Below are 17436 nucleotides of genomic sequence, written 5' to 3'. Positions count from 1 at the left end.
CTGGCTAGAATCCACATAGTCTTTCATAAGCTCACGGGCTGATATGAGTATAGTACAAATCCGATGTGCCTTTAATATTTCTGTGAACTCCAGATCAAAACTCAGGTATGGGTTTGTTTTAGAGATTAACCTACCAAAAGAGTTCTTCACAATAAGTATGGTTTTGGATCAGATGTTGAGATGTAGATAACACCTCTGTCTGCAGTGACTCTGATGTTATAGCAGCTGTCACACAGGGCCACTGTAATTTTCAACCGTGCTCTGTTGCACTGGAGAGCAGGCACTGCATTTAAGGAAACTGGTGGCCCAGGGCACAGGTGATCACTATGCTTTTGGAATGGAGTTTTCTGAAAAGGGGGTCTTTTTAACACAACATACCTTCTGCGATGGATTACCTGCATCACGTTAAGATTCATTTAATCAAAAGGGCTTTTAGAGTCTAACCAGATGGCATTCCTTCACACTGATGTTAAGCAGCATTTGTAGAAATGTGAGCAGCAGGATTTATTTCTCTCTATCATGTGCCATTAAAATCTTGTCTCCCGCTCTTTCAGTAGTTCGATTTTTGAGTGTTTCATTTTGCTGTGCCAGGCCATTCACTAGAACTATCGACTGCAAGGAGGGTTTGTGGTATAGTATATTGTGCATTATAACTTCACACATTGTCCTGCTGTACTGGTGTGTTAGGATATGCGATTAGATAGCGTTTAGAAGAGGGAAGACTCACCGGAAGGCACCAACCAGACCTTTGATAAAAGTGATGGTGGCTGCTTCAATTGAGAAAGTATGATTCTCTTGAAATATACGATTTGTGGTTAAATGTATTACAGTGACTTCACCTTTCCTGAATGCATATTGTAGAAAGACAACATCCTATAGGTCTGTCACTGTTTACATGGACCCCTTTTTGCACGAGCTACATGATTTAACAGGATGCTGCACGTATTCATTTACCCACCTCAAACAGAAGCGCAATGTCATTTTAGGATTTTAGGTTGCACTGTGGAATAAAACAGCTGTTTCTACGTGTTAACCTCTTTGAATCATCATCCTTATAACGTTTAAAATGCAGATGCACAAAGTTAACAGAATGTGTTCTACAATTTTCTTGTGGGACTCTGGTGTTTTTTACTCTATGTGTACAATGATCAACTAAACAAGGTGTGCGTCCATCTGAGAGCAAGCATTAACTATACGAATAACGGGAGAGAGGACAGAGTGGTAGAAATGTTCAGAGTGGAACTTCACAAGGAAGTTGCCAGGAGTAACTCAGAGTTACACATGAAGAGTGACTATATGACTGACAAAGAAGGTACCCGTAGTAGGTCTGACTTATTTTCGAAATGTAAGTCAGCGTTTCATCTATGTCTCTGTGATTGCATAGTCTTCATCTCCAGGAGTGAGTTAGTGGTAAGTCAGAGCTGCAAAGGGTAACTGCTTAGAGAATCAGGTCATTAATCTATCATGTAAGGAGAGCATATATACTCTCTTTGCATCCTTCATATAGTCTTCAAAACCGAATAATGTAATATCTTGGTGCCGCTCTTTTACGAACTAAAGCACATTTACCAACCAGGTGCAATGTCTATTATTCAATGAACCACAACAGACAGACATAATTCAGTAAACAGCAGTGGCATAGAGCATGCCTTTCTTTTGTGTGAGACAGGATGCGGTTAGAAATGGAAAAATACGATTTGTATATAGACACGTGTCGTATGTGCAGGTGCGTCTTGCTCCTACCTTTGAAAATAATTGTAAAGGGTTCCATTTATTCTCAGTATCAACATTCACAGCAGGTACACTAATCCCGATACCATCTATCCGTAGGTTTCTGCTGAGCCTGATGGAGCGACATACGTCTTTCAAGGATTTATACAGGGAAAGGACTATGGACAGTTTGGACTTCAACGATTAGGTAATTTAATTTTTTCAATGTTTGTTATTGGTCATGTTACATCTACATTGATTATAACTGGGCATTCAGTGTGAGCATTTCCACTTTAATAAATAATAAAACGTGAGGGTTTGTGAAGTAAAGTGTAGCCCGCTCAAATCAGGGCTGAATAATGTTGGAATCCCACCTTCAAATTTCAACTTGTAATTATAGTGTTCAAAGATACACGTTTTTTGAAATTATAAAATACATAACTAGTAGTAGAATATAATAGAACAGATGTGGTTTACAAATCATAGGTTGATAACCATATTGCAATCAAAAACACAATAGAAATGTGTTTTTGTCATTCTTTTTATTATTAGTTTTAATATTATTTATAATTTTATTATTAGTATTAGTATTGTTAAGAAAAAGGGATGCCATGATATTGATTTTTAAAGTATATATTATTTAGAAATCACATCATTACACTACATGCAATATACCCCTTAAATGCCCCGTGTCTATCTCCTGTTGCCCCCCACCCCTCCCGCTCATGCCCCGTGTCTGTCTCCTGTTCCCCCCACGCGCTCATGCCCTGTGTCTGTCTCCTGTTCCCCCCACACGCTCATGCCCCGTGTCTCTCTCTTGTTGCCCCCCCAACCCCCCGCTCATGCCCCGTGTTTGTCTCCTGTTCTCCCCACCCCCTGCTCATGCCCCGTGTCTTTTTCCTATTCCACCCACCCCCCGCTCATGCCCCGTGTCTGTCTCCTGTTGCCCCCCGCTCATGCCCCGTGTCTGTCTCCTGTTGCCCTCCACCCCCCACTCATGCCCCGTGTCTGTCTCTGTTGTTCCCCCCACCCCCCGCTCATGCCCCGTGTCTGTCTCCTGTTCCCCCCACCCCCCGCTCATGCCCCGTGTCTCTCTCCTGTTGCCCCCCACCCCCCGCTCATGCCCCATGTCTGTCTCCTGTACCCCCCACTGCCCGCTCATGCCCCGTGTCTGTCTCCTGTTGCCCCCCCGCTCATGCCCCGTGTCTGTCTCCGGTTCCCCCCACCCGCTCATGTCCCGTGTCTCTCTCCTGTTGCCCCCCACACCCCGCTCATGCCCCGTGTCTGTCACCTGTTGCCCCCCACCCCCTCTCATGCCCCGTGTCTGTCTCCTGTTCTCCCCACCCCCCGCTCATGCTCCGTGTCTGTCTCCTGTTCCCCCCCACCCCCTGCTCATGCCCCGTGTATGTCTCCTGTTGCCCTCACCCCCGCTCATGCCCCGTGTCTGTCTCCTGTTGCCCCCCACCCCCCTCTCATGCCCCGTGTCTGTCTCCTGTTCTCCCCACCCCCCGCTCATGCTCCGTGTCTGTCTCCTGTTCCCCCCCACCCCCTGCTCATGCCCCGTGTCTGTCTCCTGTTGCCCTCACCCCCGCTCATGCCCCGTGTCTGTCTCCTGTTGCTCCCCACCCCCACTCCTGCCCTGTGTCTCTCTCCTGTTGCCCCCCGCTCATGCCCCGTGTCTGTCTCTTTTGTTCCCCCCACCCCCCGCTCAGGCCCTGTGTCTGTCTCCTGTACCCCCATCCCCCGCTCATGCCCCGTGTCTCTCTCCTGTTGCCCCCCAACCCCCTCTCATGCCCCTTGTCTGTCTCCTGTTCTCCCCACCCCCCGCTCATGCTCCGTGTCTGTCTCCTGTTCCCCCCACCCCCTGCTCATGCCCCATGTCTGTCTCCTGTTGCCCTCAACCCCGCTCATGCCCTGTGTCTCTCTCCTGTTGCCCCCCACTCCCCGCTCATGCCCCGTGTCTGCCTCTTTTGATCCCCCCACCCCCCGCTCATGCCCCGTGTCTCTCCTCTTGCCCCCCACCTCCCGCTCATGCCCCGTGTCTGTCTCCTGTTGCCCCCCACCCCCTGCTCATGCCCCGTGTCTGTCTCCTGTTGCCCCTCACCCCCAGCTCATGCCCCGTGTCTGTCTCCTGTTGTTCCCCCCACCCCCCGCTCATGCCCCGTGTCTGTCTCCTGTTCCCCCCACCCCCCGCTCATGCCCCGTGTCTCTCTCCTGTTGCCCCCCACCCCCATCAATGACATTTGTGATGTCATCTTAGATGTCCTGGGTGTTAGTCTTAGCAGTGCACGGTGGTGGCGCGAGTTATGGTTGCTTAGCTTACCATAACTGGCGAATTTCAAGGGTTTTTTCGGTTTTACTTGGAACCATAACGTTCCTTTGACAAAGTTTTTTGACTGAATTTCATAGGTTTTTAGTAGCGCAACTTTACCATAACGTCCCTTTAACAAAGTTGTTTCACTGAATTTCATAGGTTTTTAGTAGCGCAACTTAACCATAACGTCCCTTTAACAAAGTTTTTTCATTGAATATATATATATATATATATATATATATATATATATATATATATATATATATATATATATATGAGAAGAATGCCTTTTAGAAAAAGACAGCAGATGGAATGCACTCCAGAGAACAGCTGCAATCAAGAACCAGTATCCTTGCAGCAAAAGAAAGTGCAAAGAAACTCCTCAGCACTCCTGGCAACACATTTTCTTTATTGGTGTGAGTACATCAGGAAGGAAAACAAAGAACGACGCGTTTCGCGGTGCACAGACCGCTTGATCACGTGGGTTTACCAACAACACAGAGAATGGACTGCAATTTATCCCCAGGCTGACTCTCTGATTTCATATAGAGAGTGTCCTCCTGCTATGGACTGTTCGTTCATCATGTTTTGTAAGGCAGCCATATTGGAACGATTCAACAGTATGTGATTACTCATGGAGGAGTTCTAACTTTGTCCTCTAATATGTGCCACATGAATTGCTTTCGTAATTTGTAAGCGCATAATAGACACAGAGTATGTGATATAAAAAAATGCATTTTTTTCACAAACCAATCATGTATTTTTCAGTTTCAGCAATATGCCATAGTTTTAGACATAATTTATATGTCTAAGAATGCGTTTGTTAATGCATCAAAAAAGGCGGAATTAGTCAGATGTAACTCCTAGCTACATGATCATAAGTTAGCAATGGTAACCTATGCAAAGTAGAGTCTAGCGTACTCAAATAAACCTCGGACTAGGTGCATACCGACAGTATATGATGTGTGCAAAATTGCCAAGTATAAAACATTTGGATGTCTGTGCAAAGATAGCATTCCAGCAGCGAAATTACATGCATAGCAGCAATAAAATAAAGTGCATAGTGCTCTCCGTCCATGCACATACCTCTCTTATTCATATAAGCCTCTCAGCGTTTTGCTTTACTAAATGGATACATTATCCAATATATGTCAAATGAAGCGAATCTCTATAAATTTAGATTTTTATATATATATAAAATATATATCATGAAGGAAGTGGGTGTTATAATGTTTTGTCTTACAAGTAAAACGGGAGAAGTGGCAACAAAGGCATCTGATGAGTTGCAGACTGACTTTGTGGATAAACACATTTTCATGTCATGTGTCCTGCAGGAATGTTGCTGTCATACTCGGGGTGCACTGTCTCTAAAGGGGGGCATGAGGGTCATATGCATAGGATGTTTGGGTAGGGAGGGGATTCTGACAGGTCTTCTATGCGACCATGAGGACCAAACTGCAGGGACAAAAACTGTCTTTTTTCACTTACTTTTTTGTTAATTTTCAGTGTATGTGCATGCTGAAACAAATGCACGTGCATAAACACACCCATCAAATAGCGAAAGCATTTGAAATGGTTCTTGGATGGGAGCAGCGTGGAAAAAATCTATGAGTTTAAATACTAAGGAATTACGTTGGATAATACCATAACAGAAAAAGCAATGCAAAACCTTCTGCATAAAAAAACGAGACAGCTAATATGGCAAGCTAAAGCAGTTGATAGAAAGCATGGACATTACTCTTTGCAACCAGTAATCAACTTTTACAGAAATAAAGTGACACCAGCGATCACATATGTCATAGAAGCAATGCCATACCTCCCAAAAACCATATGGAATGCTCTGGAAAGCCTTTTCTGGAGAACATTATTTAGTCTACCAAAATTGACGCCAATCGTCTTGATTAGGCGAGAATTGAACATAACTTCTTTCGAAGCTATCGTGGACCGAAACAGCATCCTGCTGTACAGAAAAAACATCGATCCAACTAGTCCACTAATATTCTCCATGCTCAAAACAGAAATGACAAAAGGCTCTTGTAAAATGTTGAATACATGGTAAAAAGACTGCAAGGATAAAATGAACACGATTGGTAGTTCATCTTTGGAACTGATCCAAAATCACACAAAGTAGCTAGAAAGCTGAACAAAACACAGCCCTTTATTAAAAATAAAGCACCCTATTAGAAGCTTGAGAAATACTCTTCTAAGGGCTAGTTGGAACCTCCTTCCGTCAAATGAAATTTTAAAAATCAGAGGTCGGTCAGGAACGAATTACTGCAAATATTGCAGGCCTCCCTTTGAGACAGAAACAATTTGACATTTATTGACATGACCGGGTACACACAGTGCCAGAACTCCATACCTGATGCATCACGTGGCGAACTTGTATATACAGAATGAAGAACTTTGGTGGTCTCATTTTATTTTTCGGCAGAGAAAACATCTCGGGCCATAGCGACGGCTAAATCTCTCGAACAGATCTTTTCAACAACTGGCAACATAAACATAACAATATTACGAACAATTGCCTAAACTTTTGCTACAAACTAACCTTTTAAACTTTCAAATTACTGCTCAATTTACATGAAAACTTGAAAGACTTTTTCTCTTGTAAAAATCGCCAGGCGATTAAATATCGTAAAAAAAAAATAATAATAATATTTGGCTATTCCACATAGTTGGTGCTGCTCATGCAGAAGGGAGTTTGACTAAACATTTGACGAGCCAAAGCTAGACCTATTTTCCACGTGGGAAAATATATCATGGTAACAGAGCAAGTTTTTTTTAACTTGTCTAATGGAGACTCTTTCCATTCATGCTTGAGCACAGTTGTATACCTTGAAGATGGACTGTAATGTTCGAAATGCATTGGCCAACACTGTCAGCCTTGCTAATAGTTGAAGGAATGTGAAGACCACCATACAGATGTTTTAAGAATTAAGGAGCAACAGCATTTCTAGGTAAAAAGTAAGAGTGTGTGTGTGTGTGTGTGTGTGTGTGTGTGTGTGTGTGTGTGTGTGTGTGTGTGTGTGTGTGTGTGTGTGTGTGTGTGTGTGTGTGTGTGTGTGTGTGTGTGTGTGTGTGTGTGTGTGTGTGTGTGTGTGTGTGTGTGTGTGTGTGTGTGTGTGTGTGTGTGTGTGTGTGTGTGTGTGTGTGTGTGTGTGTGTGTGTGTGTGTGTGTGTGTGTGTGTGTGTGTGTGTGTGTGTGTGTGTACCTGTCTTACCAAGAAAAGCACATAATCAAAGTCTAGAAGAAAAATCCAAATTATTTTGTGATAACATATTACTCAATGATGGATAGGCTTATAGACTCCAATTTTATTCCTTTGTAATAGACCTATAAGAAAAGGGAAATTAACAAATATAATCAATGAGGATTAATGGATGATTGGGCCGAAACTAGAGGGCATTTTGGGGGCATAAGAATGACTGCATATCTATAAAGTTGACAAATACGTCTATGGCAGAAGAGATGCAACTTTGAATCACTAAGTAGATAACACACATTGGACTTGGCTGAAGGCTGAAGGGCCGGGATACTGGCCTTGGCTGAAGGCCAAGGCAAATGGACCTCTGTCTTAATTACTAATTGGGGCATCATGGACAGTGACGGGTGATTATTTAAGAGGCAAGGGAGATCAGTCTCAGCCGTAGGCCGGGGCCACCTGACCATAGTGGAAGGCCACAGGCAGTGGTTCTCCATCCTTTCTAATCATCCGGGAACATGGACTGTGGGCAAAAGCCACTGGCTATGGTTGGTTAGTTAGTAGGCAGGTGGGGTAAGCCTGAGCAGTGGGCCTCCAACTTTGTTTACAAGATTAGGCCAAAATGAACAGTTGCCACAGCCAGTGGGTCCTAGACAGGATACCACATATAAAAACCTTGCATTTCAGTGAAAAAACCTTAGTTAAGTCAGATTTACGATGATCCAATACATTGCAACATAACCCCTGAAATTCACTGTGTCTGGGAAGTGACAACCATTTTAACTTGGAAGCCCTCCTGTTGTACAGCTCATGGGCATATACATGAGATCATATCAGCAATCAATAATGAGATAAACAAATAACATCATGGGGCACATCTCAGGGGGTGACTCTGGGCAATGGTGGTCATCACTTCCCAGACTCGCTGAACTTCATTGGTTTGTTTCCAATGAATCAGATGATCTAACTTGTTCCCATGACCCAACATTTGTTCAAAATCAAACCATCTAATATAGTGGATAGCAGCAGGCGTGTTGTGGGCCTGCACACGTATTTCAGTATTTAGTTTGGTAGAGAAAAAATATGCACATTTTTTCGGTTAAAGCACATTCATATTTGCTCACTTACTTGAGTGTTTTGACTATACTTGTTTCCTGCTTCACATTGTAGCAGCAGTTTAAAAGGAAGAACATACTTAAGGCCTGCTCAGGGCAGATCTTTATTTTTGTTTAGATAATTACCTCTTTTGCATATGTCCAATATGACCATCATGGGATTTAATTCCCATGTTTAATTAAATACTGTTGGTGAGTCACTTACCACCAGTGGTAAGTTTACTTTCAGTGCTTATTCGACATATCTTACTTGGGAGTTAAGTGTTATTTTTCGGTACCAGCATTGGATGCATTTTACCACCAGCTGCAGGCAGTTCTTAGCAAAAGTAATAGCGTACAAGCCCTCTGTGCATTGAGGGATAGTTTACAACTTATAATATATGCGCCCTACTCTCCGAGTGTTGAAGGATTACTTCGTGAGTTTAGAAGAGTGACAGTGAGAGAAGCAGATGCCACCCAGAATGCTCAGATCATCCCTACGCCGGTCAATCTTCAACCATCACAAGATGAGAGTGGATAGAACAACTAAAATATATAATAATAACACTGATGACTTTATACTTGAAGCTTGCTGAGTTGAGTTTAGATTATTTTTCAGCAACATGGGGGTCGGGGTGCGGGGGAGGAGGGGAGTGCTGTGAAGCTACCTAAGCGAAATGTCCCCAAACACCCACTGATCTCCCGAGGTCAATCCTTTTTTAGTTGATGGCCTTGTTTTTTTTGTCCCTTTCTCGGTTATTATCAAGCTATAATAGGCAGATACATTATTAAATGCAACATCAACAGTCATACATTAGTTGTGCCTGAGATTTCAAAGAAATGTGTGTGTGTTGGGCTACAGGATAACATTGACCCTCTTTCAGGAGAGTGTGTTTACCAAGTTTTTACCAGTAACATGATTTTAAGTCAAGCGTTTATCTTGTCTATGCTTAATGCATGTGTTTCTGCACTATCGGTGCTTTTAGCTTGTATAGTTAATGCAATTAAAAGCACCTGGCCAGATGTATATAAATACTCCATGAGAGCAGGTGCACAGTGTTCTGCTTGCTGAATGCACGCCATTAAAATTCCATTACATCTTTTCTGGAAAGCGCCAGTCCTCATTGTGTGTTCTGTCCGTAAATAGCTTGTATTGTACCCAAAAGATGACATCATTGATGGTGTTTTTATCATGCACATGAAGGGATATACTTGCCTACTTTCATGTTCTGCAACGATCGTTCTATTATTTCATCCAATTATGGGTTATGCTTTTATGAAAATATAACATTGCGAAGACGTCAACCTTATATGAAAAAGGGGTTGGTTCGTACTGTAGCAAGCATACAGTAACGTTTGTCTCAAAATGTAGAGAAAGAAAAATTGACACCATTTTAAGGACAATAATGGGGGTAAAACTGGGAGAGTGTGGGTCAGTAGTAAAGCCTTTCTGTACGAGCTCTGGACCGCAATTTCGAAGAATTCGAAGAAGAATGCAATATTTTATTGTGTTTACCAGTGCAACTGGGGTTTGGCACGGTGTGGGCATGAAATCCGTTCCAAATGATTTACTCTCCAGTGAGCTCAAGCTTATGAACACCGTTCAACATTTAATGTCCACTGCATACACGAAGAAAACAATTATGTATCATACTGAAATCACTTCAATCACTCCTATGCTCAACAAACAACGTTGGCTACGAACACCAGCAACGTTGTCGTACGTTTAAAAGATTGGAATACAACAGGCCTTACACCTACAATGTAAAAGAAGAAATAGCCATTTCAACCAAAGCACGCACAGCACCACCCAGGAGCCATACACTTGAATCCCCCTCCAGTTCATAGCCAAATGTGCATTGCATTGTGGGCATGGAAATTAGCTCAATAATCAAGTATTTGCAGCAGAAAAAGCTATTTTTCCAAAGAGCAGTGCTATTTTATACGTAGAATTTGTTTTTGTTTTTTTTGTTTTTTTACCAAAGGAAGCTCTCGCAGTTTCAGAAAACTGCAGACCATTATTAGTGATCATCAGTGCAGTACAGTCTAAACCCTTATGGTTAGAGCATTGGGTCATGCAGATGCATAGCAGGTTTAAAATAATGTTTAGAAAAATCCCTTACGCTTGAAATGTGAAAGCAGAATTAGCCATGTCTAGCCAGTTATCCCTTAGAACAGCACAACACCTCCAATTCAGAGCCAAATGGGCAAAGCATTGTGCATATGAAAATTAACTCAAATGTCATGCTCTTACACCAGGAAAAGGTCTTTAGGCACGATTCATGTAAAAGTGATAGAGATCCCCCAAATCATGTGCACCATGAATGACTATGTGAGCCAGCGCGCAGATGTTTTTCTGCTCGCTCTGCGTTTCCATGGAATTGTTTGCTCAAAGTAACCATATACGCCAGTCACGGCCGGAAAATCCCCAGACATGCCCCCATGCAAAGCAAAAACAGCCAGACACAGCTACCTTTGTGTGCTCCCTGGGCGTGAATACATGTACCCTGGAAACAGAACCTGGGGGCCCCCACAAGCAAACCTGCATCTTGGGATCCCTCTATGGGGTCCCACGTAACTGTTACCGGAACCCCAACAACATGCGTCCGATTTATCATAACTCTGGTATAACTCATAAAATATGTGTGTAAACCCCCGTAAACCGTTCCTGCACCCTGCTACACTGCGTATGTGCACCCCTATGTTAGATCAGAACCCCAGCTGCATGCACGCACCCTAAATCTGACACCCGTTCCTACCTCTGCGCAGTGAATTCTATGTGCAAGTGTCTGTACGCCTGTCTTTGGGTGGTGCATAGTATGAGAGCTTTGTATGGCCATTTCTATGCCTGAAGGTTGCACGGCCAGATCCCTGAATACATATTATTCCACACAATAGTGGGCATGCTATGGACTGCCTCATAACACCCACATGTTCCATTGTTCTTCTACATTTTCCGAGTTCTGTCCCCTTCCCTGCCCTCTGCACCCACCCACGCTCTGCACAATTTCTCAACAAGGCACTCACATGCTTACAGAGACGTGCAAGCCTGCGTGAAGTCCCCACAAAGTACGAAAAAGTGCTGCGCAATCGATTCCATGAATCGACAAACGGAAGTTTGCATGCAGTTTGGTGTGCCAGGTCCCTAGCTACAGTGCAAATAATTCCATGAATCGAGCCCTTTGTCTGCAAATCAGTTTCGTTTTAGTCATACCATTTTTCAACCCAAGAGAGACAGCTCACACAGATTCAGACAACAACAAACATGTTCACACTTATTAGGGTTCATTGGTCATTGTTGCAGTATAGTATGAACCTTTGTGGTTGGAGCATTGGGGCATGCTGAACAAACACCAGCTACTTAAAAATACTTGAAAAGTAAAAGCAGAATTAGACTTTTCTGCAAAGTCACACACAGCATTGTGACACCCAGTAGTTATCACTGAAAAGGACACCTCCAGTTCTGAGCCAGATTGGTTGTGAGAATGAAAAGTAGCTCTAGTGAAGCAAGTTGTAGTTCTAAATATCTGGTGAGCCAACATTTGCAGATCTTTGTCCTAACCAAATAAAATCTGAGGGTAGGTAATATGCAAGTGCCTCTAGCAGGACAGGTGTGAACATGGTGACCATTTCAGCATTCTCTGGTAGATGTGAGTTGCCCCAGTGAATTGTTAATCATTCTCTAGTTTCCATAGTGCCTTCATTGGGTGAAGTTTAGAGGTGGTATTGGAATTCTTAGGACTGTGGCCTGTTCATATCCAATCTGAACTCCTTCTGTACACTTCTGAATTTTTCTCCAAAAAATATTCATAATTAACTATGTGATGCCATGTTACTTTGCTTTGCCTGGTATTCTTTTTAGGTGGTTTTATTTGAATGGTTGATGTCTTCAGTTTAATGGAGCACAATCACACAGGGATCTCTTTGTGCTGTGCCTGTCAATGCAATGTTAGGTAAGGAAAGGCACAAGGACCACTGGCAATCATGTGATGTCCTCTAGACCCGTTGTTTTCATTACAGTAACCATCAGATTTTCTTGAGACATTTTCTCTGTTTGAAGAATTATGCTGTGTAAGCGATATTCAATCAACACTACAGCTAAGTCAATGCCTAGTCGGGGATGCTGAGGAAAACTCTTATTGATGTATTTTTATATCCAGTTCAGTACTCTGGATGACAACCCTTGTATAACACCCCCCTCTTAGAATCCCCCTGACCCCACTGAGCCAAGAAGTAGGTTTGTTTTGCAAATTAAAAGGTTTATTTGAGAATTTAAACAATATATATATCACACTTCTATAAATAAATTGATAATGGATATTACACTTGTGAATATGAGCAGTAATCAGCAAGAGGTAACTATGAATAGGAACAGAAGAACAAGGTGGGAAAGAATGCTTTATATGGTTCAAGGAAATGCAAGGTGGAATAAAATGCAGTACAGAAATAACTTGTTGTGATTTTAGCAAAAGGTAATATGATCACTTTTTCTTTTCACAATTCACTCCCCCCCTATGCAATACAAGAAATGGAAGGAGAGCACACAGTCTTCAAGAATCCCAACAAATCACACTTTATAATGCAATACACAGTTCCAGTTCTCCCAGCAAGCTTAGAGAAAACAGGGATGAGTTTTAAACACAGGCAAATTCCTTTAATGTGGTTTGCAAGGAAGTGAAAAGGTGCTAAAATTGCGTGTAATTCCCTCTAGAGGTTCAGGATAGGTGATGGCTACGTTATATTAGTTCAGGCTCACTTTAACAATACTCGATGAATGATTAGCAGATTGCAAACGAATTTTAGCAAAGAGAAGCAAAAAGCTGCTGATTTCTACAGATGAAGAAATCGGGCCAAATCGCAAATCGCGAGTAAATTTAACAATACTCGATGAATGATTAGCAGATTGCAAACAAATTTTAGCAAAGAGAAGCAAAAAGCTGCTGATTTCTACAGATGAAGAAATCGGGCCAAATCGCAAATCGCGTGTCTCGCGATTACGGGAAAAGTATAGGGAGTAGGAAGTCGGTTCTAGGCTCGTTGGAAAGCCTAGATTCTAAATTTCGTTCCTAGCCCAAACGGTTCCAGAGATACGGACGATTAAATAAAGGTAGTTTTTCAGATTTAAAGTAAACTCAAAATGACAGGTGACAGCTTGCAGCTGCAGAATTGACAGGTGACAGTTGTGCAGCTTTAAAAATGACAGATGACACGATTTCTAGGAGGCAGTTCTACTTAGGTTAAAATAGTTTGAATTAGATTATTTTAACTAAGAGATTGGTTCTGCATAGTTCTGCTAGGTACTCACAAGATAAATTTGAACTAGGCCTCGTCAAGGATCTGGTCAACACGTCCGGCTGCGGTTCTGTCTACTCGGCGGGTCAATAAGGCACCGGTTCTGCTCACAGCGATCTGGGTCAGCTCTGCTCTGCTGGTCTAGCCTCTCTGGATTCTGGATGTAACACTGCTTTCTGGGTACTGCTACAGGTTCTGGAGATTAATGGATTTGAAGTCTGGATCTCTGGATGTGAAGTCGTCGGTCAGCATGCTCCGCAGCAAATGGAATTGAATGTCTCTACCTGTCCCAGCAGTCTCTTTTTATGTGTTTTGGAAAGTGGGTGTGTGCATTGGTCATAACTAAACCTGCCCCTCTCACTTATCATTGGCCAATTCCTCCTCTCTCCCTTGATTGGGGGAAGGAAATGTGAGTCAAAGTGATGCTGTAGGTTTTATGGTCAGAGGAACCTCCCCTTGTCAGTTTGCACACAAATCTATTTCTGACCCAAATACATATTTATCTATGTACCATTTTTCTAATATTATAGGTCCAGTTAACATATTTTCTGTAGCACCAAACCATCCGATCCCTGTCTTTGTACAATGTCGTGTCCACTGATGACAGAATTCTCCCCTTTTCATCCAGATAACGACCTCTAAACCTTTCCAGATTTTACACAAATGTGCACCAGGGATATGGGTTACAGATGATAAAGTGTCAGATTTTTAACATGCATACATTTGGAGTGAGACCCTATTTTCCGCTAGCAACCCCCCAGAATACACCACAGGGTCCTAACGCCTCTTAAAATGTTCACAGAAAAATCACAAAAATAATGATATTACTTATAAAATTCTGACAAGTCCGCACTATGAGTTATCTATCTTTTTAAAATTATGCTCTGTTCAAAGAGGGGTGTGGCTTTCCACATCACAGGGTGGAATAACTGGTTTATCCACTTTCCCCAAGCCAGCTTGTTCACAGAGGCACAGCTGCCCCCCAGTTTCTCCCACGAGGAAGCTAGTTTACGACGCCCCCAATATAACATTTGCCTGAGTCAAGGAAGTTGCATTGTTCTGTCCCTTCCAGTTCCCAGGTGCTCCACCCTTAATCTAATCAAAGAGGTGAACTCCTTTTGGCAAGGGGCTGCAGGATGCAGCTAGGCCTGGGAAGAGTGGCTGTTGATCCAGTTTCAACTCCTGTCGGGGGTAGTTGTCAGGCAGAATTCAGTTTCATTAAGCCAGGTTTCAGCTAAATGTTACTTTCTGTTCCCAGTTTTCTACATTCAAATCAAACTGACAATTTGTACCTATACATTAAATAATTACTTCCTTCAAGTCATTTCAGAATATAGTCTTACATTTTATCCACCTCTTAGCAAGTCTTTCCTTGGTCTGGTTTTGTTTAATTTGTTCAGTTTTACACAAAAGTCTGGTGGTTTTAAAACGCCGGCTTTCTGATAGTGGTGAGTACTGGTAATGCAACCATTTTTGGGATTAAGAAAATGAATTCCCCACAGTTCTGAGTTGCTTTTTGGCAATCAGCATTGCCATTCCCAATGGTTTCAGGCTACTGTGTGTGTAGCCCAATGGTGGTTTTGGGCAGTGCCCTCCTGTGCTCACAACATAGGCAAAAATGGGTGGCAGCCTATTCTTCATGTTTTCCCTGTGCACTCTCTGGGGAGTTCTGGCCATCATGATGTTTTCCGTGCCAGTACTGCACAGTTTGATGGTAGTGCTTGGATGCATGGGTAAAAACATCCCACAGCTGCATCTATTGGAATGTATTCTTATTTAGTGGTCTCCTGGACCAACATCTAGCTCTTTTCTGCTGGGACAAATGGTGGCCTCTCAGGACTTTTCATTGACTCCTGTTCCATATTGGAGAAAGGAGTCTGACAAAGGGGTAGCATGGTGTAAACGCTTCTTTACACACAATAAGCAAAAAGGCCTAACTCTCTCTATTCTAAAGGGTATTCCCTACCTAACTAAGTAAAACTCATCTGCTCGTCGTCAGGGTGGTTGTCCAAATGAAAAGGTCCTGTTCTCTGTCCAAAACTACCTAACTTTAGTCGTACCACTATATACACAAACCACATAAAGAACACCAGGAGAATGACACCATTCACCTGGTATTTACCTTGGGGATTGTGTTTACAGCGTTTTAATTAAAAGTTCATGTTTCACAAAGATACTGAATGTCAGGATATAAAATACCAGGATATAGAGTACCCGATTTAGAATACCAGGAGGATGGCTCCCTTATCCTTGTCCAATAGTTAAGTGTCCTTGAAAATGTCTTTGGAAACACTTGCCCTAGCATCGGAATCAGCATCTTATAAAGCGTTGAACTTATTTACACGCATCTTTCTGTTCTAGCTAACACACTGTGTAATATAACCAGGAGAATTCCTCTAGTCTACTGGTTAACTTGAATGTCAGGTAACTGCTCTGATTAAGCCTTGAGTTTCTCTGCAGGCATCCCTCACATTTAGTTTAAATGTTCCACATCCTGCTAGTGGTTCAATGACACTTTGACAAACTTTGTAACAGGTATTGGGACAAGGGAGATCACTCCCGAGGCTCACTCCATAATGATTGACGTTTTCACATTCCATGAAATGAGGGAGATAACTGCAGAGGCTTTGGTTATCTTCACAACAGTTTTTGGGATGAGGGAGATTACTCCTGATGTTTTGGTTATCTTTACCACAATTACTGGAGGAGGGTGATCCCTCCCGATGCTTGGATCAGCTTTGCAAGTATTACTGAGACAAGAGAGATCACTCCTGATGCTCTTTTCACTAACAATGTCACTCTTGACACATCTCCACCAACCACTTTGATGAGAGAGATGCCTCCTGGTGCTTTGATCAGCTTTTTACAACAATTACTGAGATGGGGAGATCGCTCTTGATGTTTTTGTTTTCCTTGTCCAATGCCCTACCTGATCTATTGTGGTTCCCATTACCTCTTGCTTCCTGGCACCATGTTGCTGGTCCTTCTTGGGATATAGGGGCTGCTCTTCTGCATTTGTCATGTATTGCTGGATTTCCCTTGCTTCTCTCATCCCTGCTTAGGTTCTGCAGGTATCAGTGTTGTTACTGGACCACGAGTCCACCTCACTGAGGTCATGACACGGTTTACCAGATTAGCACTTTGGCATTGGTCAGACCTCCTTCTACCTCCCAGGCTTCCGCCGACTTTCCAGCCAAATTCTCTCAACCGAGGACTCGTTTCTCTGTCTTGCCTCTGAGTTGCCTGGTTTAAAATTCCAGGAGAGGTGGTTTAAAATTCCAGGAGAGGTGCATCTTCATGCGAGATTCTCTTTGGTTTACATTTTTCTCTTTCAGGCAGTCCTTTGTTTTTATGGTCAGTATCTGGGTTCTCCCCAGCACAATGTTAAAGTCCCTTGTCTGTATCAATGATGCACTCTTCAGGCCTCCTTGGGGCCACCTCCTCTCAGTACTTTGGAAGTCACATGAAAGAGTAGTTTGTATAACTCCTGTGATCTTCTTTTTCACAGTATTTCCATAAGACACTGACTTCGGTTTTATAGGAAGAAATGGAAGAGTGTCACAATAACATACAGTGGTTCTGTCAGAGGTTTTTCTTGCCGGTCTTAGGGATTTAGGGACACAATGGTGCGAGGGTTAAGGAGCTTCACCATCCCAATGATGGAAGACCCACCTTGTGAGTTCCTTCCACGTTTTACCACCCCTAGGGGGAATATCGGGTCTCTAGCCTCACAGGGAAGGGCTCCCAAATGGGAAGAAGTGACCTGATCCTACGATTCATCACACTCCATGTGCCAACCAGAGGCTGTGCTTTTCAGATG

General features: G+C 42.9%; 1 protein-coding gene across 5 annotated transcripts in view; it reads left to right on the top strand.

The window, feature by feature from the left end:
• Window positions 1-17436, top strand: part of CSMD3 (CUB and Sushi multiple domains 3) — a 3270409-nt gene that overhangs the window by 3155853 nt on the left and 97120 nt on the right. For all 5 annotated transcript variants that reach the window (XM_069621531.1, XM_069621530.1, XM_069621528.1 and 2 more), the window contains one exon: window positions 1831-1918. In XM_069621531.1, coding sequence (XP_069477632.1) covers window positions 1831-1918 — 88 coding nt within the window. The remainder of the gene's footprint in view (window positions 1-1830; window positions 1919-17436) is intronic.

This window comes from Ambystoma mexicanum, chromosome 5q, assembly GCF_040938575.1.
Source record: "Ambystoma mexicanum isolate Mex_15411 chromosome 5q, UKY_AmexF1_1, whole genome shotgun sequence".
NCBI lineage: Eukaryota > Metazoa > Chordata > Amphibia > Caudata > Ambystomatidae > Ambystoma > Ambystoma mexicanum.
Note: the sequence above shows the minus strand (reverse complement) of the source record. Positions and strands in the feature narration are given on the sequence as shown.